Source organism: Littorina saxatilis, linkage group LG2 (assembly GCF_037325665.1).
Source record: "Littorina saxatilis isolate snail1 linkage group LG2, US_GU_Lsax_2.0, whole genome shotgun sequence".
Classification (NCBI taxonomy): Eukaryota; Metazoa; Mollusca; class Gastropoda; order Littorinimorpha; family Littorinidae; genus Littorina; species Littorina saxatilis.
Genome location: NC_090246.1, coordinates 89,511,878 through 89,536,558, shown reverse-complemented (window position 1 = coordinate 89,536,558; position 24,681 = coordinate 89,511,878). Strand labels below are relative to the sequence as shown.

General features: G+C 45.5%; 1 protein-coding gene across 7 annotated transcripts in view; it reads left to right on the top strand.

Annotated features, from left to right (window-relative positions):
• Positions 1 to 2,999: 2,999 nt before the first annotated feature.
• The window catches only part of LOC138960092 (LIM domain-binding protein 3-like), an 83,789-nt gene continuing 62,107 nt past the window's right edge, over positions 3,000 to 24,681 (top strand). For 2 of the 7 annotated variants that reach the window (XM_070331833.1, XM_070331832.1), the window contains exons 1-2: positions 3,082 to 3,246; positions 18,878 to 19,018. In XM_070331833.1, coding sequence (XP_070187934.1) covers positions 3,148 to 3,246; positions 18,878 to 19,018 — 240 coding nt within the window. In that variant the 5' untranslated portion in view covers positions 3,082 to 3,147. Of the gene's footprint in view, positions 3,247 to 5,147; positions 5,326 to 18,877; positions 19,019 to 24,681 lie in introns of those variants that run through there. The other 5 variants (XM_070331838.1, XM_070331836.1, XM_070331837.1 and 2 more) reach the window with 5 other exon arrangements.

Here is a 24,681-nt window from a genome sequence, read left to right as displayed (position 1 = left end):
CCTAGTTTCAAGCGATAAGGACTGGTGGACATTTTTTAATTTGTTTACGATCCAACGTAGCAGATCATAGCGGAAAACTTCGTGCATGTTTGCGTCAATAGACTAGTAAAACCATTCAGTGTACCGATTTAGCTTATTATGCCTACTCAATACTCATTCGAACAACAACACCAACACCAACAAACATAATGGTTGACCGTAGGTAACTCATTACACTAGCATTGCACAGAGTTAACATCCGGGACGTAGGCCTACCCCAGAACAAGACAGGGCTCCCCATACTGCGCGTCTCTGCGTCCTATACGCACTAGAAGCCGAAAACACGTACTAGAAATGTATTGAGGGGTTCCCGGGACGCACTAAAACTAAAAAGAGCGGGTCCAAGGACGCCCTATATAACGTTATCGTGCGTACCCTTGGTACTGTTTCAGACTGTTGTTGTCATTTAAATGTATGCGCACACACACACACACACACACACACACACACACACACACACACACACACACACACACACACACACACACACACACACACACACACTCACTGAGAGGCACATTGGCAGGCTTTGAATTTAAGGCCCCTGGAATGTTGGACCCTCCAAAACTCCGCTGAGGGAGTCCTTGGACCCTCTAAAAAATTGAAGTGGGGGTCCCTGACCCTGGACCCTCCAGGAGAAACGTCCGTGGGGAGCCCTGCAAGATGTTTAACTTTTTGAAAGAGATTAAGATTGCTAACCAGATTTTAAGCACCGATTGTAAAATAATCTGAGTTTTAAAGAACCTTCTACTTGTTACTGTGACGTGCCTTTAACGTTAATACTTTTCACAGAAGTGGCCGATACATTTTGTTTTAATAATAATAATATAATAATAATAACGGGCATTTATAAAGCGCCTTATCAGAAGTTCAAAGCGCGTGACAACAATACATGTATACAAAAATCATACAATCACTGTCAGATTCAAACAGAATAATCATGTATCGATACTGAATCGGGCTCGCATGAGCCCCTGGGTTCTCGCGAGACAAGAAACAACAACAACCAACCACACAACCAACACAGCGTTAAAAAGCCAACATCGACGCGTGGCAGATGTAGCTCTAGTTTCTCGTGCTGGCAACGCTAAATCTGGCTCTTTAGCCTTATACCCTAACAAGGCTAACAAGGCTTGGTCTCGGCCTGGAGACGGATGTTCGCCTTTATCAGAATAATGATGCTTCCCGTTCCTGTGCTTCCTTCGTGCACTTGTTTGCACCAGTTCTGCTGCACGTTGCCCTTTCCCGTTGGTGTCGTATTCTGCAACCACAACAGAGGATGTCCACTCTTGCAACTGAACAGCTGCCCGCGCATCAAATTAAGTCATCATCGTCACAGTTCTGATTAGAGTTATCAACGTTACCGCAAGTATTTATTACTTCACTGAGTCTAAGTACTTTAGTTTAGTTAATTACTTCACAAAACAAAAGACTATAATTGATTATTATATCGTTTGCACGTTAGCGGAGCTGTTATATAAAGACTCAGAACTGAACAGTTTCTTCTTGTCCCAAAAGCAGCGTGACGGCTTTGGCGCACAGCGTTAGAATATGTATGGAATTAACTTTGTGTCTTATAAATCAAATAGGAATGTGCAAATAAGAACAATATACAAAAACGAATGATCAATCAAAACTTTAGACACTGAATAGGATCGTAAACCTTGCAGGTCATGTCCAATCAGTATAACCTGTATCCAATCTATCGCTCCATTTCATTGACCCATGTGTCCATCCATATGCACTGTCAATCGTCGACAGACAGCCCGAACTGAAATTTAATTTTAAATTGTTTCATGAAAGTGCCGCCACAGTTACAACCAGGCTGGCCGCGTGACATTCGATGTTGACAGTCCCAGCGTGTTAGAGGAAGGATCCAACGGATCGTGGTCCCCCTCCACCTTCCCTTTCTCGGTAAGCTACTTATCCATCAATCAGCCCTCGCCCACCCCCACCCGGTACCCCCTACCCCCCCCCCCCCCCCCCCCCCCTCTTTTCGGCCCAGCCGCACACTGAGGTCAAAGAAAATTGCCACCCAGAGGCTGTGCGCCTGGCGTAAGTTATCGCCACGAAAGTAATTTCACTTCGTGAACTCAGTTGGAAAGTGTCAACTTCTCAGCGAGTCCGGCGTCTGTCAATGATTTAAGCGTGTGCCATTTTTCTTAGGTTTGAGAACCTGTGCACGCATTTCTTCTTTTCTGAAGGAGCTTGCGCCTTACGGTATATATAGAAGTGGCGTTTGTTTATGTACGTGGTATGTGGCCAGTCAGTGCAGGCGAGAAATCACTGAACTGTGAAGTAAAATCGTGGACCTTTGCCATTCACAATGTTGTCACGGCGTGCAGGATTAACACGCGCCGCGAATAAAAGCCGTTTGTCTTAATCGTTCACCAGTGAGTTGGTTGAGCGAAATCACTATTTGTGAATGGATAGACTGAGTCTGATACCGTAGTATGACGTATGTAGAAGGAGGGAGGGGCTCGAAACTCGCATCCCTTGAGTGGTTATGCTCTGACGCTTTTCCGGCAACACTTTAGTGGTGACAAGTGTGACCAAATTAATCTACCATAGCCTGGTTAAGTGCAAGTGCTTGAGATCAGTGTGAACAGCTAAGACGAACAGCGCTCAGTGTTTCAGCGAAGTGAGCACGATCATTGATTTTTTTCCCTCATCAATATCTGAACAACTGTGTCAGTGTGGTGAAAAAGAGTTAAATTGATTTTTGTCGTGTATTTTAAGAACTAAGAGACGAGTAGTTTGAGCCTTAGTGATGTGATGATAAGAAAATAAGTCAATCGCATCGTCACATGTCGGTGTTTCGTTGTAAACAACAGTGCTAAAAACTCAGAAGTCTTTTGTTGAAGTTGAAACTGCTGACCTGCAACGGCATTGGAAGGCAGCTTCCAGCGCGACACAGACCCTACTGCAATAGCACTTGAGACATTGATTAATCAGCATAATCAGCCAAGTTTAAAATTGCTTCTCATTCAGTTGAAAGTATTAACAGACAATTGTTTTTTGTGGAAGGCTGGTGAGGATAATTCTTCTCGTCCAGTGTTGACACTTTGCTGTGGATTACAAGTTACACTGTGACTGTGGGTGAGCGAGATGCCGGCAGAAGTGAACGGTGTTAGTGGTGGTGATCAGAAGATGTCAATGGCACACAAGGATATACTGACAAGGAGTTTGGACAGAAAGATGAAGAAGGTATGTACATACACTGATTTGCAAGTCATGGTCATCCTCAACATATTTGTTTGTACTTCTTCGTCTTCTCCGTCATGGGCTGAAACTCCCATGGCTTGTACGTGTATGTCGGACCGTTTTTACCCCGCCATTTAGGCAGCTTTCGGGGGGGGGGGGGGGGTGGGGGAGGGTTATACTGATACCAGGCACAATTCTGTTTTGACTGTAAAGACAGACTGACAATAAAGTATTTGTTCTTGTTCTTTGTTCTTATTTTAACCTGATTTTGTTAGGGGGGGTGGATTATCAGTTCAGGGTGGATGATTTATCGTGTGTGAGGTGATTGCAGGTGCTTCTTAATTGCTAAGGTTTGAACGAGAAACGTCGAGTCTTCATTTTTCATTTTTTTCATTTCATTTCCATTACTTTATTGTCCCATCGCTGGGAAATTCGGGTCGCTTCTTCCCAGTGGAAAGCTAGCAGCAACGGAGTCGCGCTACCCAGGTGTCTGCGTGTTTAGGTGTATTCAGCCACCTGCACTTATGGCAGAATTACCAAGGTCTTTTACGTGCCATTGTGATGACACGGGGGTGGGACATGGCTTCCGTCTCTGGGTCTGCACATAAAGTTGACCCGTGTCCGTCCCGGCCCGAATTCGAACCTGCGACCTTCCGATCACAAGTCCAGTGCTCTACCATCTGAGCTACCGGGCCCCGGTTACGGAAAATAAAGTATGTATTTCATTGAGGTTTCGGTTCAAAGCAGAAAATGAGTTAGTCTTGGCCTTCACTGGCATGGAACTGAGATTTGATTGCTTGATTGATTGATTGATTTATGTCTTATGATATCTGCAACATTTTTTTGCGGTCAATAATGCACAAACCGAACCTTTACCTCCATAAGCTGGGAACCACAGCCGGCTTGAATCACCCCAACTTCGTTTCACGCTGAGATCAGTGACGCGATGACAAGATAAATTACACACAGGTAAACACTGAGAAACTGATTCATAACCCACGCAAGCCTACAAATCGGTTTTTGATCGGGTTCACCGTCAGATAGGGGAAGTGCAAGGGGTAATGGAGCGTTTCTCGGGTCATGACCCTCCCCTGTCAGTTTGGCCATGGGCGTAATCTTGCACGGATCACTGTGGCTAATTAAAACACTTGACCAAGTCTCGACAAAACCTACTTTTTCCCCTCTGAGCGTCTTGTTGTTGCAAACAAGTGCATTTTCCTCGGCCCGGCCGCTCGATCAAAGGTAAACAAAGCGATCGACCATGCTTGATTACCAGCCGTGTGCTAAGCTGGATCAGTAAACGCCCCCCGCGGGTTAGGGGGAATTCCATATTGGTTGGGACGAGAAAGAATTTACCCGATGCTCCCCAGCATGTCGTAAGAGGCGACTAACGGATTCTGTTTCTCCTTTTACCCTTGTTAAGTGTTTCTTGTATAGAATATAGTCAATATTTGTAAAGATTTTAGTCAAGCAGTATGTAAGAAATATTAAGTCCTTTGTACTGGAAACTTGCATTCTCCCAGTAAGGTCATATATTGTACTACGTTGCAAGCCCCTGGAGCAAATTTTTGATTAGTGCTTTTGTGAACAAGAAACAATTGACAAGTGGCTCTATCCCATCACCCCCCTTCCCTCCGTCGCGATATAACCTTGAACGGTTGAAAACGACGTTGAACATCAAATAAAGAAAGAAAAAAAAAGATCGGTAAACGCGGACAATCCGAAAAGGAAAACGACCGGCTTACGAGCTTCTCTCCCTTGGATCACGTTCAAAAAATACGCATGACGTGGTGTCGTCTGCTTCTGTCTGTGTGTGTCATTTTGTCGTCTGCTCTGAGATCATCCCTAGGAAATGAGCGTGTCAGATGAATGTGCAGCTGTGGTGATTGAGTGAACTGCTAACATCGTCTGCTTGTGAAACGGGAGTGTGAAGGGTCAAACTAAGGAAATGGAAATTTGTAACGCATCTTTACTTCTGGAGTTCGGATAATTACTGATTGTGCCTCCGGTGCAGATTTAACTCCCACGTTCTTTTGGTCCACGATGCACCGAACTCGGGTCATGCGAGGCCCCATGGCAAAGGTAGGAGGTTTTTTTTTTTTTTTTTTTTTTTTTTTTTTTGTCAGTGCAAATCACTGAACGGTAACGGTCATCACACACAGATTTCTACAGGCTGACCATTATTTTCACGGTTCGTTTTGAAGTGAACATATACGGGTCTGGCGTATGGCTAGTAAAAATGTGCAATCGTTTGTGACGAGAACGCTGGATGTGCGATATTTTGTTTACTGATTGTCTGATTGTCTGTTGGTCATCTGTGGTCTTGTGACGTTGTGACGTTGTTGTTGGTGTTGGTGTTGGTGTCAGTGGTGTTGTTGTCACACCTGAGCACCGATATCGTGTCAGAGAAAAGCAAGACAGACTTTGTGGAAAATTAAACATATTAAAGGAATAGTTCTAAAGTCGATTAGCATCGAGTCACTCACGTACGTACGCACGCACGCACAAACTCACACAAACGCACGCACACACACACACACTCACTCACTCACTCACTCACTGGCACACACACACACACACACTCACACACACACATACATCGGCTGCACACACACACACACACACAATAAATCAGACATACACATTCACATACACACTCACACACTCACACTCACAAAAATACTGACACATGCACGCACACTAAAATATGCCCGCACGCACGTGGCGCGCACACGGACACAAACACACACACACACACACACGCGCGCGCGCGCGCACATCACCGCGTCGTGTGAAAACCGGATATCAATTTCCGGTTAATCTTCTTTCGTCCGAAAACTCGTGAAACTACAACGAAAGCATCGCCGTAAACATATCTCCCTGCCGTCTAAATAGCTTGCCTCCCGCCCCCTACCCCCAGTCTGCCCCGTTCTGTTCGCCTCATGTCCCCTTAAGTGTTACAATTCTATGGGATGAAATATGTTGACGTAGCAAATGCATGACATTGTGCCGTATTGGCCATCAAGACACAAGAGGATGTTAATTTGGACGTTGCGGGGGAAACGACCACTTACTCAGTACGGAACCGAGACAACGATGACTTCATTTTTCTTGTATCAGACTGCTAGCACAACATTCCTTTTGATGAGAATGCAGTTCGTCTTTCCAGAGGAATGGCGTGTGTGGGTAGGGTGAGAAGGGGGGGGGGGGGGGGAGGGGGCAGAAGAGGTGTTACGACGGCACGGTCTTAGACGAGACTGAAAAACGACGTCATCCTTGTATCGGTTCCGTATTAATGAGTTTTCGGTCTCCACGCAACATCGAGCATAACAAACCAACGATCGAAGTGGAGCGACCTGACCAGGTAAACCTTTACTGGCCTGCAGAACAAACCTTGTAAGGGTAAGGGCCGGTTATGCTGATGGATTTAATATTAGATATTAACTTGAATCATACAGTTCGTGGATCGGTGTGGGAACGGGGGTGGGGAGGGTGATGGTGGTCGGACGGGAATGGAGGTGGTCACTATGTTAGTCCTGCTGGGGTTACAGTAAAAGGTTAAAAAATTGTATCTATTATCCATAGTTTTGCGTGATTAGAGAATCTTTGGACTGGATTATAACACTTCTACAGAACTCAAAATTCGCTTACAGTATCACAACTATAACACGCGCATGTACTAAAACCCAAAGTACTTGTTCAAATTATTTTATTAATGTACTACAACTCCGCGTAGTATTTACATATAACTGAGTTCAGTTTGTGAAATTTTAACGCTTTCGAACTCGGCTTGAAAGGACAACCAAGTTTTTTTGCTAACAGCTCAGCTGCGATTCGTCGCACGAGGAAGTCCTCGAGAGGTTGTGAACCACTAGTTGATCTGATTTACAACACACTTCAAAAGAGGTTGTAAGCCCACGTCTGCAAAGGTCACTGTGAATAATAATGTACTCATGGTGTTGAATTGTACAACTCTACACTGTGGTAAATATTTCAGCGATACATTGTGGTCTGCATTGACTGACATGGATGTTGAGAGGACTCTATTTGTCTTTCGTGCTGATCTGTCCGACCGAGCACAACGACGGGCACGTGCACTAACTCTGTCGTGTTTGTATGGGTTGTGAAAGAGTGAAAACTCTTGCCTTTATTGAAGCAACCCGTCTACACGTGCTCCTTGTCCACGTATTTCAGACCATAGACCAAAATAGCCTGGACCGCCAACTCGTCACGTCACGTGACCCTTCGAGGCGGTTTTAAGTACGACTCTCGACTTTCAGGGGCGCGTCGCGTCCGGTTTGAAAGGCGAGCGATTCGAAGACAGTGAAAAGAAAGCACGCTCCAGTTATTTGTGACAATGGGAGGTGAAAATGAACTGGATTTTCCAAAACTCCAAACTAAACTTAACGGCAAAACTCATCGAAAAACATGTTCCATACTGATGCACTTTTGCTGAGTTTATTTTAGCATTTTCAGAACTTACCTCGGCAACTTCGTCCATGTTTACAATTGACACCGGATATCACGTCCCCCTGATTTCTGAAAGGCTTGTAAGCGTAGGTTCCTAAATGCGAGAGGCCGCTACCTCGTAATAGAGAGAAAGAGCGGAGAGAGAGCTAGTTGGCGGTCCAGGATAAATGGTCTATGTTCAGACACACTCTTCGCTAGTGACTAGTCAATAATGCCAATGGGAAAGTTTGCCTCAATAAAAGCAAGACTGAGTATTTACTCTTTCACAACCCACACAAACGCGACAACGGTATTTCCGGACATCGTCAACAATAGAGGGTGAGCTGAAATCACACTGCAACCCAGAGAGGGGAAACCGATACAAAAATAAATAGTCAAACAATTAAAACGACTGAGCAGGTTCAAAATTAAAATCAGAGTAAAAGTTAAGTTAGCAAAAGCCCCACAAGCGGATGATTTGGTCTTGTCACATCTTCAGCTAGATATATGATATGGTGTATGGCTGTACAGACACAATAGACCATAGTGGGTTTTTTTATTCGTGCATGCCGCACACTCGTTGCAGTTGTTTTTTTAAATCATGCTACTTAGTACAACTATACCTGTCATACAAATAAAAGAATACATGTATGTATATCTTCTTGTTTAAAAACTGGGAACGGATTTTGCTGAAAGTGTAATCCTCTGGAATACGCGTTAATCGGGAATCTTGCTCCGTGTGCAAACACATACTCAGTCTGAATGAGCAGTCGATGAAATATTTATTCAAAAGATATGTAAAGCCAGCGCAGGCCCTTTATGTATAATTTATGATCTAATCATACAGAGAGGCCGCGGGTGTAGCAAAACAATCTCCGTGGGCAGTTGTCAACACGCACTGTCTCTGTTTGTAGGGCAGTTGTCAACACGCACTGTCTCTGTTTGTAGGGCAGTTGTCAACACGCACTGTCTCTGTTTGTAGGGCAGTTGTCAACACGCACTGTCTCTGTTTGTAGGGCAGTTGTCAACACGCACTGTCTCTGTTTGTAGGGCAGTTGTCAACACGCACTGTCTCTGTTTGTAGGGCAGTTGTCAACACGCACTGTCTCTGTTTGTAGGGCAGTTGTCAACACGCACTGTCTCTGTTTGTAGGGCAGTTGTCAACACGCACTGTCTCTGTTTGTAGGGCAGTTGTCAACACGCACTGTCTCTGTTTGTAGGGCAGTTGTCAACACGCACTGTCTCTGTTTGTAGGGCAGTTGTCAACACGCACTGTCTCTGTTTGTAGGGCAGTTGTCAACACGCACTGTCTCTGTTTGTAGGGCAGTTGTCAACACGCACTGTCTCTGTTTGTAGGGCAGTTGTCAACACGCACTGTCTCTGTTTGTAGGGCAGTTGTCAACACGCACTGTCTCTGTTTGTAGGGCAGTTGTCAACACGCACTGTCTCTGTTTGTAGGGCAGTTGTCAACACGCACTGTCTCTGTTTGTAGGGCAGTTGTCAACACGCACTGTCTCTGTTTGTAGGGCAGTTGTCAACACGCACTGTCTCTGTTTGTAGGGCAGTTGTCAACACGCACTGTCTCTGTTTGTAGGGCAGTTGTCAACACGCACTGTCTCTGTTTGTAGGGCAGTTGTCAACACGCACTGTCTCTGTTTGTAGGGCAGTTGTCAACACGCACTGTCTCTGTTTGTAGGGCAGTTGTCAACACGCACTGTCTCTGTTTGTAGGGCAGTTGTCAACACGCACTGTCTCTGTTTGTAGGGCAGTTGTCAACACGCACTGTCTCTGTTTGTAGGGCAGTTGTCAACACGCACTGTCTCTGTTTGTAGGGCAGTTGCATGCATGTCATCACACCATACGGAATACATTGACAGGGAACACTAGAATGATCTAGAAAGCCTTAGTTGTGCTTTTAAAATCAGATGTTAATGTACACAAGAAACGTTTTAAATTAACGTACTATCAGTTAACATATATGCGAACGATAGCACGGCTAGTGTTGTTGCTGTTGGTTTAAACAAAATTTTATTCAGAATTTCTTCGCATGAACATTTCGAAACACACAGCTAGGACACGCACTCAAGCAAATGCTTATATCACGTGACCAGAACAATACTAAATTACACACATTTTCGTAATGGTGGACGTAACAACAATAAACCAGGAGAACAAATTGAAAGAATGGGGATGGGGAGCTAAATAGGAACAAAAGAATCTACAGAAGATAAAAAAGAAAAGGGAGGGGGAGGGGGAAGAAAGTACTAACAACCACAAGGAGAGACTAGGACGAAAGCGCATAGGAAGAGAGCATCAAGTCTAAGACATGCAACATGTAAATTCAAGTAAATGTAACATGTTTTTATGGAAGGCAGTACTTCGTTAACATATAAAATACGAGACAAACGATAATAATCAATACTTATACGCTGCTTATGTAATCAAATACGATAACACAGAGAGAGGCAGTGTGGAGGTACACATACGCCTGCCCACACACATATACACTATCAATGCGTGAACACATCCATCAAATCAGTCGACCAGATTTAACAATAAACGATTGGACAGACTCAAATATCAATATGTTATTACGAACAGAATATTGCTCGCTACCTTTTAATAATATTTCCACGCGTCTGAAGTGAACAGGCAACGAATTGATTGGTGTCAGACGAGCATCTGCATGCAAAGTGCAGTTTAATAAATAATGTTCGGTTGTTTCATTTGGATCGCCGCAAACAGTTGTTGCTGTTGTTGTTGCTGCTGTATGCTGCTGCTGCTGCTGCTGCTCCTCCTCCTCTTCCTCCTCCTCTTCTTCCACCTCCTTCTCCTCCCCCCCTTCCTCTTGTAAGGACACTCGAGTCTTACCCAAAGGGTCGAACTGCTGTGAAAATCGGGACACTTGAAAAAAACAGGTGTTTGTATTTTCAAGAAAGAACCATTTGTATTTTAAACGCACCTAAAACACTTTAAGGCACAAAGGCCGTGAAACAGCTATAATGAGTACGCTATGAAACACCTGTAAAATACACTGTGAAACACCTGTAAGTACACCGCTGTGAAACACCTGTAAGTACGCTGTGATACACCTGTAAGTACGCTGTGATACACCTGTAAGTACGCTGTGATACACCTGTAAGTACGCTGTGATACACCTGTAAGTACGCTGTGATACACCTGTAAGTACGCTGTGATACACCGGTAAGTACGCTGTGATACACCTGTAAGTACGCTGTGAAACACCTGTAAGTACGCTGCTCAATCGACCGCGACGTGTTACATCCGCTGCGTCAGTCACTCGGGTGAAAGTGTCTGCAACAGCCTGTGGTGTAGTTGTGTGTGTGTCGACATCAGCAAGGCTATACTGACGGTAGAACGCCCCTTTCACGACCTTCAAAAATCAGATCCTAGAAGAGAGGGAGTCTTAAAATGGAGGTAAATTGACAGAGGCTAAGGACAGAAACAGAAATTAACAAAAAGTCCTAAATAGGGGCGGGAAGGGGGGGGGGGGGGGGGGTGAGGCGGGTTTTTCAAAATGGGCCGCGTTTAACCAGGCTGTACTACAGGTGTACATTATTAGTAGTCCATATAAAAGCTGTGCTTCTAAATAAAGAGACACATCTACAACAGCCATTCATTCTGTGTAACATCTGGCCTGTATGCAAGGCCGGTGAATCGTGCAACGTGCAGACGATATAACTTTAGCTATAAAGCGCCAAACTGCATAGTAGTATAAAGAAGACATCCGCATTCACTGAATTTATTGTTTCACGCGTTAGAATGACACAATTTAGCGTAACCGATGTGTTCGCTGATAGATTAATCTACTGTATAAAATACATTCTGTTGTGAATCTGTCGTTGGACTTGAAATATCGATGTCGTGAATCACTCGGGTAGCCGGGTAAGTAGTTAGGTAGGTGAATGGGTATAGGTAGGTGGGTGGGTAGGTAGGTAGGTCGATGGGCAGGAAGGTAGGTCGGCAAGTAGGTATAAAACGCAAGGAACACAGTCAGGGGATACAAAAGGATTTTAGTGATGGATCAATGGGTTAACTGACCGGGAATCAGTCCATGACAGAATCAAACAAGTCGCGTAAGGCGAAAATACAATATTTAGTCAAGTAGCTGTCGAACTCACAGAATGAAACCGTGAACGCAATGCCATTTTTCAGCAAGACCGTATACTCGTAGCATCGTCAGTCCACCGCTCATGGCAAAGGCAGTGAAATTGACAAGAAGAGCGGGGTAGTAGTTGCGCTAAGAAGGATAGCACGCTTTTCTGTACCTCTCTTTGTTTTAACTTTCTGAGCGTGTTTTTAATCCAAACATATCATATCTATATGTTTTTGGAATCAGGAACCGACAAGGAATAAGATGAAAGTGTTTTTAAATTGATTTCGACAATTTAATTTTGATAATAATTTTTATATATTTAATTTTCAGAGCTTGTTTTTAATCCGAATATAACATATTTATATGTTTTTGGAATCAGCAAATGATGGAGAATAAGATAAACGTAAATTTGGATCGTTTTATAAATTTTTATTTTTTTTTACAATTTTCAGATTTTTAATGACCAAAGTCATTAATTAATTTTTAAGCCACCAAGCTGAAATGCAATACCGAAGTCCGGGCTTCGTCGAAGATTACTTGACCAAAATTTCAACCAATTTGGTTGAAAAATGAGGGCGTGACAGTGCCGCCTCAACTTTCACGAAAAGCCGGATATGACGTCATCAAAGACATTTATTGAAAAAATGAAAACAACGTTCGGGGATTTCATACCCAGGAACTCTCATGTCAAATTTCATAAAGATCGGTCCAGTAGTTTAGTCTGAATCGCTCTACACACACACACAGACACACACGCACACACACACACACACACGCACGCACATACACCACGACCCTCGTTTCGATTCCCCCTCGATGTTAAAATATTTAGTCAAAACTTGACTAAATATAAAAACAAGAAAGGTAATTCAGTTAATGACAATTCAGCGTGCAATAAAGAGTTGAACCCCCTTTTATTTAAGACCTACATAAAAGTGTAAATTAGAATGGAGGGAGTCCAGGGCCGGACCGAAGAGTTGCAAAAAGAAAGCAAATACGGCATGATCCAGCTAGGGCTGTGTGTCTGTGTGTGTCAGTGTCTTTGTGTCTGTGTGCTTTGTTATGTGTTCTGTTTTTTATTTTTTAAATTTTTTTTCTCTCTTTTTCTTCAATGGGAGGGGATGGTCCACGGTATAGTAAAGTGAAAATGAGCGACTCAAGGTGACGCGACCTGACAGGTCAGTGTTAGACTGACTGATAACTATGGCGACCTCTTGGCCTGAAGAGGCGATGATCAGTTAACACTTTTCTTTGATCTCTACCTCCCGCAGTTCTGTTATCGATCTCGATGTGACCTGTTATTACATTCTTTCTAGATATCATCTTGACTGGCTTTAGTTTTCGTTGTTTAGTACCTTTGTTTAACTGCAACCGAAATGTATGTATTGACAGATTTTCGCTGATACTGAAATGACTTTTCACGATCTGGAAAATCTGTTTTGTTACTACGTCTTGTGGATGATTACAACGTCGGTGAGTCTGTCCAGTCTGCTGTATCTTCCATTCGATCGTACCACAGACACAGACACACATACTCACACACACACACACACACACACGCACACGCATACACACGTACGCACACACACGCACGCACACACGCACGTACACACATACAGACACACACTCACACACAGACAAACACACACAGAAACACACACACACACGCACACACACACACACACACACACACACACACACACACACACAATCAGAAAGCATCATCGTCCCAGAACAAGCCGGCTTCCGACAGCACAGAAGTACGGAGGACCAGACAACACACCTTAGCCAGGTCATAGAGGATGCTTACCAGGCCCAGAAGGTCACCCTGGCCACCTTCATTGACCTGCAGAAGGCCTTCGACAAGGTCTGGAAAGATGGACTCCTTGTGAAGCTCCTACGTTCCGGCGTCAAAGGCAACATGTACCAGTGGACCAAGTCGTACCTGCACAACCGAAAGGCCAGAGTGCTGGTGGACGGTCACTGTGACCGAAAGGTGCTACTACGCCAAGGAGTTCCACAGGGAGGAGTACTCTCCCCCACGCTATTCATACTCTTCATTAACGACCTGGTACCAGAGTTGACCAAAGGAGTCCAAGCGGCACTGTATGCTGATGACCTTGTTCTCTGGTGCTCGGAAGAGTATGCAACCACAGCAACCTACAGGATGCAACTTGCCCTACAAAAGGTTGCAGCGTGGGCGGAAGACTGGTGTGTGACCATCAACAGGGAGAAGACCACTGCCACTCTCTTCACACTCTCTGCCAAATCGACACCTGGCAAACTGACCTTGGGGGACACCCCCCTGAAATTTGAAGACCAGCAAACATACCTGGGGGTCACCTATGACAAGCGCATGACCTGGAAATAACACATCATGAATGCAGAGGGAAAGGCCAGGAGAAAACTAAACATCATGCGGAAGCTGGCAGGATCACACTGGGGTGCAAACGAGAAGATCCTGAAAACAGTCTACCAGGGGACTGTACGACCGCACCTCGAGTACGGATCAAGCTCTTGGGCAACAGCAGCCAAGACACACCAGCAGGCCCTAGACAAAGTACAGAACCAAGCGCTGAGAATCATCACGGGCGCAATGAAATCAACACCCATACAGAAGATGGAACAGGTGACTGGCATTCCTCCACTGAGCAAAAGGCGAGACTGCAAAACAATGGTACAAGCCACCAAGTACCAGTGCACTAATGACCATCCAATGAGTGACAGACTCAAGAAGATGTCCTTAGGCAGGCTGAAAAGATCAAGCTTCGCTCTGGAGGCAAGGGCTTTGCAGAAGAAACATCAGACAGAGATGCCAGAGCTAGTGGAGCCACCATCTTTCTCCCTTGACGCCCCACCCTGGGAAGACAGACAAGGAAACCTGGACATACAGACCAGTGTCCCCTACCTCACAACAAAGGATGAGCAGAGCAATGCGACGAAAAAAGCCCTGACTCTTGCCATGCTTGAAGAAAGGTACCCCCAAGAAGCATGGATACGGGTGTATACTGATGGGTCAGCCACAGAGGCCGTCAAAAATGGAGGAGCGGGGGTGTATGTCCAGTACCCCAGTGGAGAGAGGCAAGCAGAGGCTATACCAACAGGCCTCCACTGTACAAACTACAGAGCTGAGGTACAAGCGCTGATCCATGCAGCATACACCATCAACGACAGAGTCAACCATGACAACCAGGTGGTCTTCCTGACTGACGCTCTGTCAGTACTACAAGCAATGACCAGTAGCAAACTGCCTCAGCTGGAACACGCTCTACACAACATCAAGAGCCTGAGGACAGTACTGCAATGGATCCCCTCCCACTGTGGTGTACAAGGAAACGAAGAGGCGGACAGGATGGCAAAGCTGGGTGCAGAAGATGAGCAAGAGAACAACCCTGTGAGCCTGGCAGAGATGAAGACCATCATTAAGTCTCTGCACAGGACGCCCCAGCCACAGGACAGCTACCACCTGCTATCCAGACCACAGCAGGTGGTCATCTTCCGCCTGAGAACGGGACACAACAGACTTAACCAGCATCTCCACGGGAAGCTGCATGTTGTGCCCTCTCCCATGTGTTCTTGTGGAGAAGCAGAGCAGGACACGACCCACATCCTTAGAGACTGCAGGAACCACCAGGTGCTGAGAGAGGAAATCTGGCCATTGCCGGAGTCCCTGCACAACAAGCTGTACGGGCCAGTGGCTGCGCTGCAGAGGACCACTAATTATATCTCAAGATCTGGACTCCAAGTGTGATCGGCGATCGAAAAGAAGACACTCACACATTCACACACACACACACACACACACACACACACACACACACACACACAATGGCATGGTCTCTGTCAGTCTTGCTTCACAGAAACACGGCTTTAGATCCGAAGGTGTAAGAGTAAGGTGTGTTTAGACAGCTTTGTTACACCGGCAAACAGCAATAACAGCTGATGTCATTCTCTATGATTTGGCACTACCGAGATTCGTCTGACACAGGTTACCTCCCCTGTGTCTGTGCTGCACACTGATCTACTGCTCAGTGGTACTCCACAGGTAGGCTGACTTTGACAACAGGTATTCCAGTGTTTTGACCGAGTGAAATCACAGAAATAGGGAGCAAACACATTGTAAATGGATCAAAGAGGAAACTACTCGTGTTCATTTTTTAGCAACTTTACTTAAAAGTCGTCTTCCGCCCTGTGTGTGTGGTGGCGTGGTGGTGTGTGTGTGTGTGTGTGTGTGTGTGTTACCCTTACCCTTACCTGTGTTACCCTTACATGTTCTCTCTCTCTCTCTCTCTCTCTCTTTCTCTCTCTCTCTCTCTCTCTCTCTCTCTCTCTTTCTCTCTCTCTCTCTCTCTTTCTCTCTTCTAAAGAATGTCTTAATGATTTCGTTTTGTGCCGTTTACTAGTGCCTAATTATTTTGTAAATAGCCCAACACTCTAAATTCTGAGACCCGAATGGCAGCTCGGCAAATCTGTGTTAGCTGTGCCAGAACGGCAGCTCGGCAAATCTGTGCCGTTAGCTGTGCCAGAACGTCAGCTCGGCAAATCTGTGTTAGCTGTGCCAGAACGTCAGCTCGGCAAATCTGTGTTAGCTGTGCCAGAACGTCAGCTCGGCAAATCTGTGTTAGCTGTGCCAGAACGTCAGCTCGGCAAATCTGTGTTAGCTGTGCCAGAACGGCAGCTCGGCAAATCTGTGTTAGCTGTGCCAGAACGTCAGGGAATTTGTGTCAGAGTGTGTCAAGTAGATGTGTAGCAGTACGAGTCAGTCACATCAGTATTTCAGCAAGCGTACCAAATAATCTTCAGTCACGAGTACTTCCCATCATGTAAGGTCATATATTGTAATACGTTGCAAGCCCCTGGAGCAATTTTTTGATTAATGCTTTTGTGAACAAGAAACAATTAACAAGTGGCTCTATCCCATCTCCCCCCTTTTCCCGTCGCGATATAACCTTCGTGGTTGAAAGTTAAACACCAAATAAAGAAAGAAAGAAAGAAACTTCCCATCATCAGTCAGATCTAACCCAGTTCTCCCAGTTCACTGCACTCGGAGTAAGTAAGTTTACCTTTTGATTAAAACACCCAACATTGCCGTTGTAATGATCTTATTTTTCGCCTCGGCCCTGCTTTCGCATTCGGTCGTGATGATCTCGTATAAACTCCACATTGAATTACCAAGAATTTCCTTTACTTGCAAGAAACTGACATGCTTTTCTTCCTCAGATTTAAGTATACTTCTCTAAAGCCCCAATCCGCCTCACAGAAGGTTTCCAGAACGATTACAATGTTCACTAAAACAGTAATACTAACCTAGTAATGGAACACACTTGCAATTAGCATTTAACAACATTAATTTGCAGGGAAGCAACATTTCAGTCTGGGGCCGTTTATATCGAATACAAAAGCTGGACCCAGGCAGTAAAAATGAGATCTTTACCCCGTCACAGGCAGAACTAGCCTTCAGTCACTAACAAGAACGGACAGATACATCAGATAGTGAAAACGTTATGCTGTGTGGTGCACGTGCCAGCGGAATGAAAACGCGTTGAGAGTGGGCGTGTGTTGGTACACTGGGCCCCCTTGTTGACGACCGATACCCATAACTCCCCCCTCAACCCCCTTCACCCCCCCCCCTCCACAACCTGCTCCTCCTTGCTTTACCCGTAACCTGTAGAGAGCCTATGCTTTACCTGTCTGTCTGTTGCTGTGCCTTCAGCCAGAGAGCTCAGGGGGAACCAGTTTCCATGGAAACATAGGGGCCTAATTTTAGCCGAGAAAGTTTTTGAAAGGGAGGTGGAGGGTGTGGTGGTGCCGCTACCTGCGGAGTGGGAAGGGGGAGGTTAAGGGGGAGGGGGTGCTATCTCTCCTTACTGCCTGCCTCTGGTGCTCTCTTCATGCTATCTGTCTGTGGGGGGAGCGCGCGTGTGCCTGCTTCTTGATACAGGCTGGGATGGTAGAGAGGATATGCCCTACATATATATGTATACAAGAACAGACACCATTTGAACCTTATAAAGTCCCACTACAAACTTTCCAGATTTATTTTAACCAAGACTGGAACGCCAAAGCAGACATACTGCCAAAATTCAGAATAAATAGAACCCACGAAATCAGTGTTAGCTAATGGAACGTTTAATTTGTATTTAGTTTTTCTTGTTTTTTGATCCAAGAATGGAATGGTGTAGTGCTTGGACGGCGGAGAAGGGGTATAGAGCAACTAAACTAAAGTACGCTGTAAAATAGCCTACTCCTAGATACTGAGATTCAGTAGAGATTGTGAGCGGGGTACGACCTCTTTGGTCACTGTTCTGAATATGTGTAACGTGTCATCTTTTGTCTTGTACCCTCGACTACCTTTAATGACCTTCAACATAGTCGAAGTGAACAAGCATTAAATAATGACACAATAAAACAGGTCGTGCCAGAATTTAGAAGTCAGCAGCCTTTACTTCTCGGTTAATTGGAACGGTGTTGGAATTTGATTATCATCTTGTGAGGTTACCCTCAAGAAAATTCGGGCTGCGGCTTTCTCACTGGGGAAAGCGAGCGCTACCCACTTTTTTTCTTTCGATTCTGATCCCGATGTGATCACTTATAATAAATATATTGAAGCCGATTGAACGACAAAAGGGGGGCAGAAGTCAACTTGTCCCTCGGGGCACGTGATACACACAGGCTGCATCACAGTAAAAGCACGAGGAAAATGCCCTCTTGATCAGCACAGTGTAACCGTACTTCAAAACGAGTAACCTGAGCCCCACCTGAGCAAAACAGACCAACCATTCACAACAGCGAGGCACCATAAACCGCCTCCCCTCCTCGCCCCCGCCACCCCTCCCCTATCCACTCACCTTACCTCCCGTTATTTTTCCTACCTAGCAGCGGCAAGATGAAAAGCCGAGAGAGGCACTCGTAGAGGGGCGTCTGACAGACAGACAGAGAGAGCCAGAGAGGCCGAGTAGAACGTTACGGTAGCTAGTGGGGTTGCTAGCAGAGGAGTGGTGGTAGGAGTGGAACTTTGAGTTCTCCCCAAAACCCGGTGTGTCACTGTGCTCCTCCTCCTTCTTTCAGGGTCCACACTGCGGGCAGTTAGGACCGGGCAGTGAGGGCAACATGGAAACCATATGGCTCCAGCGGTCAACGGCAGACATACCCTGGGGATTTCGATTACAGGGTGGCCGCGACTACGGGGTACCCCTCTCCGTGCAGCGGGTAAGTACAGAAACGGAGATAGTCACTGTGTATGCAAAACAGAGGGGTGTGTATAACGTGCTGGGAGCGTGACCTACTTATTACCGGCCATTACCGGCTGTGCTCTACCGTGTGTTCTTCTGGCAGGCCTGTCCGCTACCACCACACCTGTGTTTGTCAGCCCTCCATTCTCCCCATAGCATCTTCACATTCTCCTTCTTTTCACGCATCTTTTGTTTGTCTAACCTTTCCCGTTCTTGTCGGAGTTTTGATTTGTATGTTTGTGACCGGAATCCTAGAGTTCTGCCGCATTACAAGGTGAAGCCGTTACCGTTGCTGCTGTGACGACACGCCTGTAATGGAGGAAACATTGACCCCGCCCCCTCTGTTTTTGTAGATGTTACGATTCTGTCGGTGTCACCTTACAATTACTCTTCCTGAACATGTGGTGTTGAGCCTTCTTTCGCCAACACACGAATGTTGGAGATAATCGATTCAGACAGCTGGGTGGTGTCATTCCATTTCAACCCATGAGTTCTTACGGGTTTCTGAGTAATCCAGCTGATATGTGACCTGGGCATTTCGCAATGTCTGTGTCTCTGACTGATAGGGCATCTCTAGCTGTTACTGTCTGGGTTATTTTTGCTCAGTGGTTTGTCTGCAACTATCTGCTTGAGTGTTTGCCTGTGTGTGTAACTGAGTTGTTGTTGTTGTTGTTGTTGTTGTTGTTGTTGTTGTTGTTGTTGTTGTTGTTGTTGTTGTTGTTGTTGTTGTTGTTGTTGTTCTTGTTGTCACGGTTTTGATGCACGAGTGTCAGAAAGGTCGATACAAAGATTTATATCAGCTCAATCATTAAAAGCAAACACAAATACACACAAAAAAGGCAGTTAACAAAAAGTATCGGAAGGAGCTAGCCTTCCCGTTTCGTTCGATCAGGTATCCACCCACACATATGTGAATGCCCAGTTTCATCCTCACGGCTTCTGGAATGCGAAGATGGCATCTTGTGAAACAACGTGACACTGCAGACGCCTGCGAGCAGCAGAAAAATATCACATTCTGTGCGCTGCTGTCCAGTTTCCCAAGTTTTCCTCTGTCTGTCTGTCCGTCTGTCTGTCCGTCCAACCATCCGTCCGTCCGTCCGTCCGCTTGTTCACTCGCCCGTCCGGCGTTCGCCCGTCCGTTCGTCTGGATCTTCTTGTGTTTATTTGTTTGACTGAGTTTGTTAACCCTTGCGTGTATATATATACATGTCATTGTATAGGTGTGTGTGGGTCGAGGAAGGGGAGGGGGGTTCTGGGAATGAGTTAAAAACCACCTGGCGGGTGAGACATAAAAGTTCAAAGAAGCTGATAACAGCGCCGTACAGGTTTTTTTAATCTTTAGCCAGCCACAGCCACTAACTCCATTAATACGGACCTACGCTCATGCTTTTCCATCCTTCAACTATGATTTACACATACCAAAACCTTGAAGTCTCGAATTGCCGATAAAATGTTGCTGTGTAGCGGGTTAATTCTCTTCACCAAAGATTATCGTCAAAACTTGCCTACATCAGTTCCAGCTCTGTGAGATAGGAGCTGACGGGGATGTATTTTGGATGTTGCTGGATTTACTCACCTTCTGCTATTTGCGTCCCAACATTGTAAACTGTGGCAAGATTACCTCTTCTATCTCTCTTTTCCTCCGTTCAACACTGCCGCCCCCTCCCCTCCCCCAATCTCCCTCCTTTTCTCTCTCTCTCTCTCTCTCTCTCTCTCTCTCTCTCTCTCTCTCTCTCTCTCTCTCTCTCTCTCTCTCTCTCTCTCTCTCTCTTCTGTGGCAAACACCTTGCATGTATGGAAGTCCACAGCAGAACGGAGTTCCAACTCTTCTTTAATCCCACGATGGCCGTTGGTGCTGAAGTAAGTTCCCGTCGACCTTGTTGTTGGTGTTGTTGTGGTCGTTGTCATCGTTGATGTCGTGGTTCCTGCTGCTTCATCTCTATAATTTGTGTTTCACGCGAAGTATTTGCCGCGAATATTTACAATAACGAAGAACACTGTTTTCCTTGTAAAGGCACGACCCAGGCCACTGGTGAAGTCAGTTTGGCTCATCATCTCAGACTGATGAGGCCGGGCTTTTACATAGTATAGACCAACCCTCCACTTGGTCACATACCCGTTTCGCCTTATCTCCATCTGGGCACCAGATCAGGTCTGAGGTTGCTGAATGTAACTTTTTGAGGTTCAAGATGTGGGCATAATCTTGATTGGCCGTGCTTACTACTGTCTGGTATACATTATATATTAAAAATAGAAGCTGTTTCAGCTTTCGCGAAGGGGTGGAGACAAACTCTTTAATGTTCTTCTCTTTCCGTTGGTTTATTTATCTTTTTGTTTGCTCGATTACTTTTGTTTGGTTTCCAGTTTTTGTTTTTGTTTTCAGACGGAATAGTTGGTTTTTTTATAATTGTTTGTGTGTGTGTGTGTGTGTGTGTGTGTGTGTGTGTGTGTGTGTGTGTGTGTGTGTGTGTGTGGTGTGTGTGTGTGTGTGTGTGTGTGAATGTGTGTGTGTGTTGTCTGTTATTGTTTGACGACTTGAATAGCACGCTTTACGTGTGACTGACAGTCAGAATTATACTAACAACAGGTAGAAAACAAACACATCAAAACAGCCTGAGTGAGTGTAGCCACAACGTCTAGCCGCCTAACCCCTTACCTCCTGTCATCTCAGTCTCACCAGTTCTCCCCCCCCCCCCCCCCCCCACCCCGTTTCTTTTAACACCTCCACCTCCCACCCCCAAGTACGAAACCACTTTCTTCCAATAGTACCTTGTTGTAGTGCGGTCTGAATTCCCAGAGATGTGGGGAGATAGGTATAATGCGTTGGCTTGGTGCCAGCTAACGCCCGAGTGCAGCTATGTGCACCTTTGCAACGTTTTCCTGGCTACCTGCAGCAATGCACACAGTGCGATATGTTCCAGGCCTGATTATATCTTATTGATGAGATTTATTGCTGTTCTGATCGATGGCATTGATTGCTAGGATTGTGGCTTTTTGGCGTTGCCGTTGCCGTAAGTAGGTTGCTCATTCAGTATTGATATGACGATTGTTTCTCCACCATGTGGTTCTGATGCTAGTTTCTCTGATGTTGGCTGCAACATTAAACTGTGTAATGGCGTCACATGCTTTAACTGTAACAGACATTCTGGAAGCAAGAACTCACGCACGAACGCACACACGCACATACACGCACACACACGCACATACACACACACACACACACACACACACACACGCACGCACACACGCATATACACAAACACACACACACAAACACACAAACACACACACACACACACACACGCGTACGTACGCATGCACGCACGCACACAGGCACACACACACACGCACGCACGCACGCACACGCACACGCACACGCCCACACATACACGAAAATACGGGAGGGGAGGGAGATGAGGAGCGAGACAGACAGAGAAAGGGACAGACAGACAGACAGACAAAAACACAGACACAGCACACAAAAACCAGCCGCCATACCCAAAAAATGCCATAGCTGCACTAAAATACATATCGTTACTTAAAAAGATATATAGATTCCTGTCTTGTTTGGAAGCTGTTTATGTTACGACCTTCTGAGGCGGCAAGCACCATCAGATCTCACTCCTTGGCTCCCCGTCAGCAAATTAACTTCGTTTTCACCTTAGATGCCGAGTTAAGGTTGGTGTCAGTTCATCACAGACGCCCCCTTGCGGAGCACGGGCGATAAATCATAAGTGATTGGAGTCAATAGACATTTGCCCGGTGGACGTGCCCGGTGTGGTTAGAAGAGTAGACTTCGTTATTCATTGCGAATTAATGTCCATTGAATGCAGACCGTGTGTAGAGGCTTCAGGGGGAATAATGTCAATATCAAGCGTTTTTCTATCTGGTTAAAGTTTGCCGCACACTTTCTTACACCTCAGTCAATCAATCAGTCGTTTATCATGCCTGCTTTTAGCTGTATAGTAAACGACCCCCCCCCCCCCCCCCTACCAAATAAAAAAAAAATACTCTGACAGAGAAAATCTGAGAAAATCTTAACTTCCAAAGGTAAACGCTAGCGGCAGTTAGGGTGTTAGACGTTTGGGGTAACGTACTGGTAGCTATGAATATATATATAGAGAGAATACTATACATATAGCTGGCTGTGTGGTACCAGTTTGGTTTGTTTGTTTGTATTAAAATGCGAGCTATAGGATAAACATTTACAACAGCTATCACGATGTAGATCTTCCTCATGCCTTCATGGCATTTCTCTGTTTCTCCGCCGTACTTTTTGTATAGCAGATGAAGTATTTTTTCACACTTAACTTGAACTAACGCGTATCCATCTGCTGGAAAGGTATTCTGGTACCGAGGTCAAAAGAAGTTAGTTGTATTTTTTCACACTTAACTTGAACTAACATGTAACTGCATCTGCTGCAAAGGTATACTGTTACAGAGGTCAACAGAAGTTGGTGTATCTCATTCACACAGTGTGAACTAACAGATATAGCCATCTGCTGGAAAGGTATACTGGTTTTAGAGGTCAAACGAAGTTAGTTGTATCTCATTCACACAGTGTCTGGCGGACGATAGGAAGATGAAGAGAAGCAGAAGAGACAGCGATGCGAGGCAGAGTGACTGTACTGACTTGCTGAGGTGAATGCCCGGGGTAGTAGTGTAATTGCCACTGTGTGTGGTGCTTACTATCGTGTTAGGTATTGTTTTGTTTGTTTGTTTGTTTGCTTAACGCCCAGCCGACCACGAAGGGCCATATCAGGGCGGTGCTGCTTTGACATATAACGTGCGCCACACACAAGACAGAAGTCGCAGCACAGGCTTCATGTCTCACCCAGTCACATTATTCTGACACCGGACCAACCGGTCCTAGCACTAACCCCATAATGCCAGACGCCAGGCGGAGCAGCCACTATAGATTGCCAATTTTAAAGTCTTGGGTATGACCCGGGCGGGGTTCGAACCCATGACCTCCCGATCGAGTCACGGGGCGGACGCCTTACCACTAGGCCAACCGTGCCGGTGTTAGGTATTGTATGGTTATTACTGTGTGAATTTGTGTATTAGAGGTGCAAGTGTTTAAAAGTCCAGTCTGTGGAATGTGCATCATCATATTATTACTATGAAAACAAATGTTATACTCTTTCTGTCTGCCTGTCTTTTGTTCGTTCGTTCGTTCGTTCGTTCGTTCGTTCGTTCGTTCGTTCGTTCGTTCGTTCGTTCGTTCGTTCGTTCGTTCGTCGTCGTCGTCGTCGTTGTCGTTGTTGTTGTTGTTGTTGTTGTTGTTGTTGTTGTTGTTGATACTTTATCATGCGTACCGTCAGCATTGAGGTAACAAGAACTTTCACTTGAGTGCATTTTCTGCCGGGTACCGACGCGAATTTACGGAGAACATAATCTATATCTATATATGACACATAACGCTTTTATGAAGGTCTCACAGCACTGCCAAAAGTCCTCCTGGGTCTGGGACCCTCTAGTCTTTCAGGCACATCGACATCTGGCCTGTCCTCCTCTCTGTGACATTATTTCATTACAGCCGTGCACTCTTCAAGAAATCTCGATCCAAACTTACGGAGATTAACTCAAGTGTGCGACAAACACTTCTGTGGGGAATAATTGCAGAGCGGGTTTGGCGAT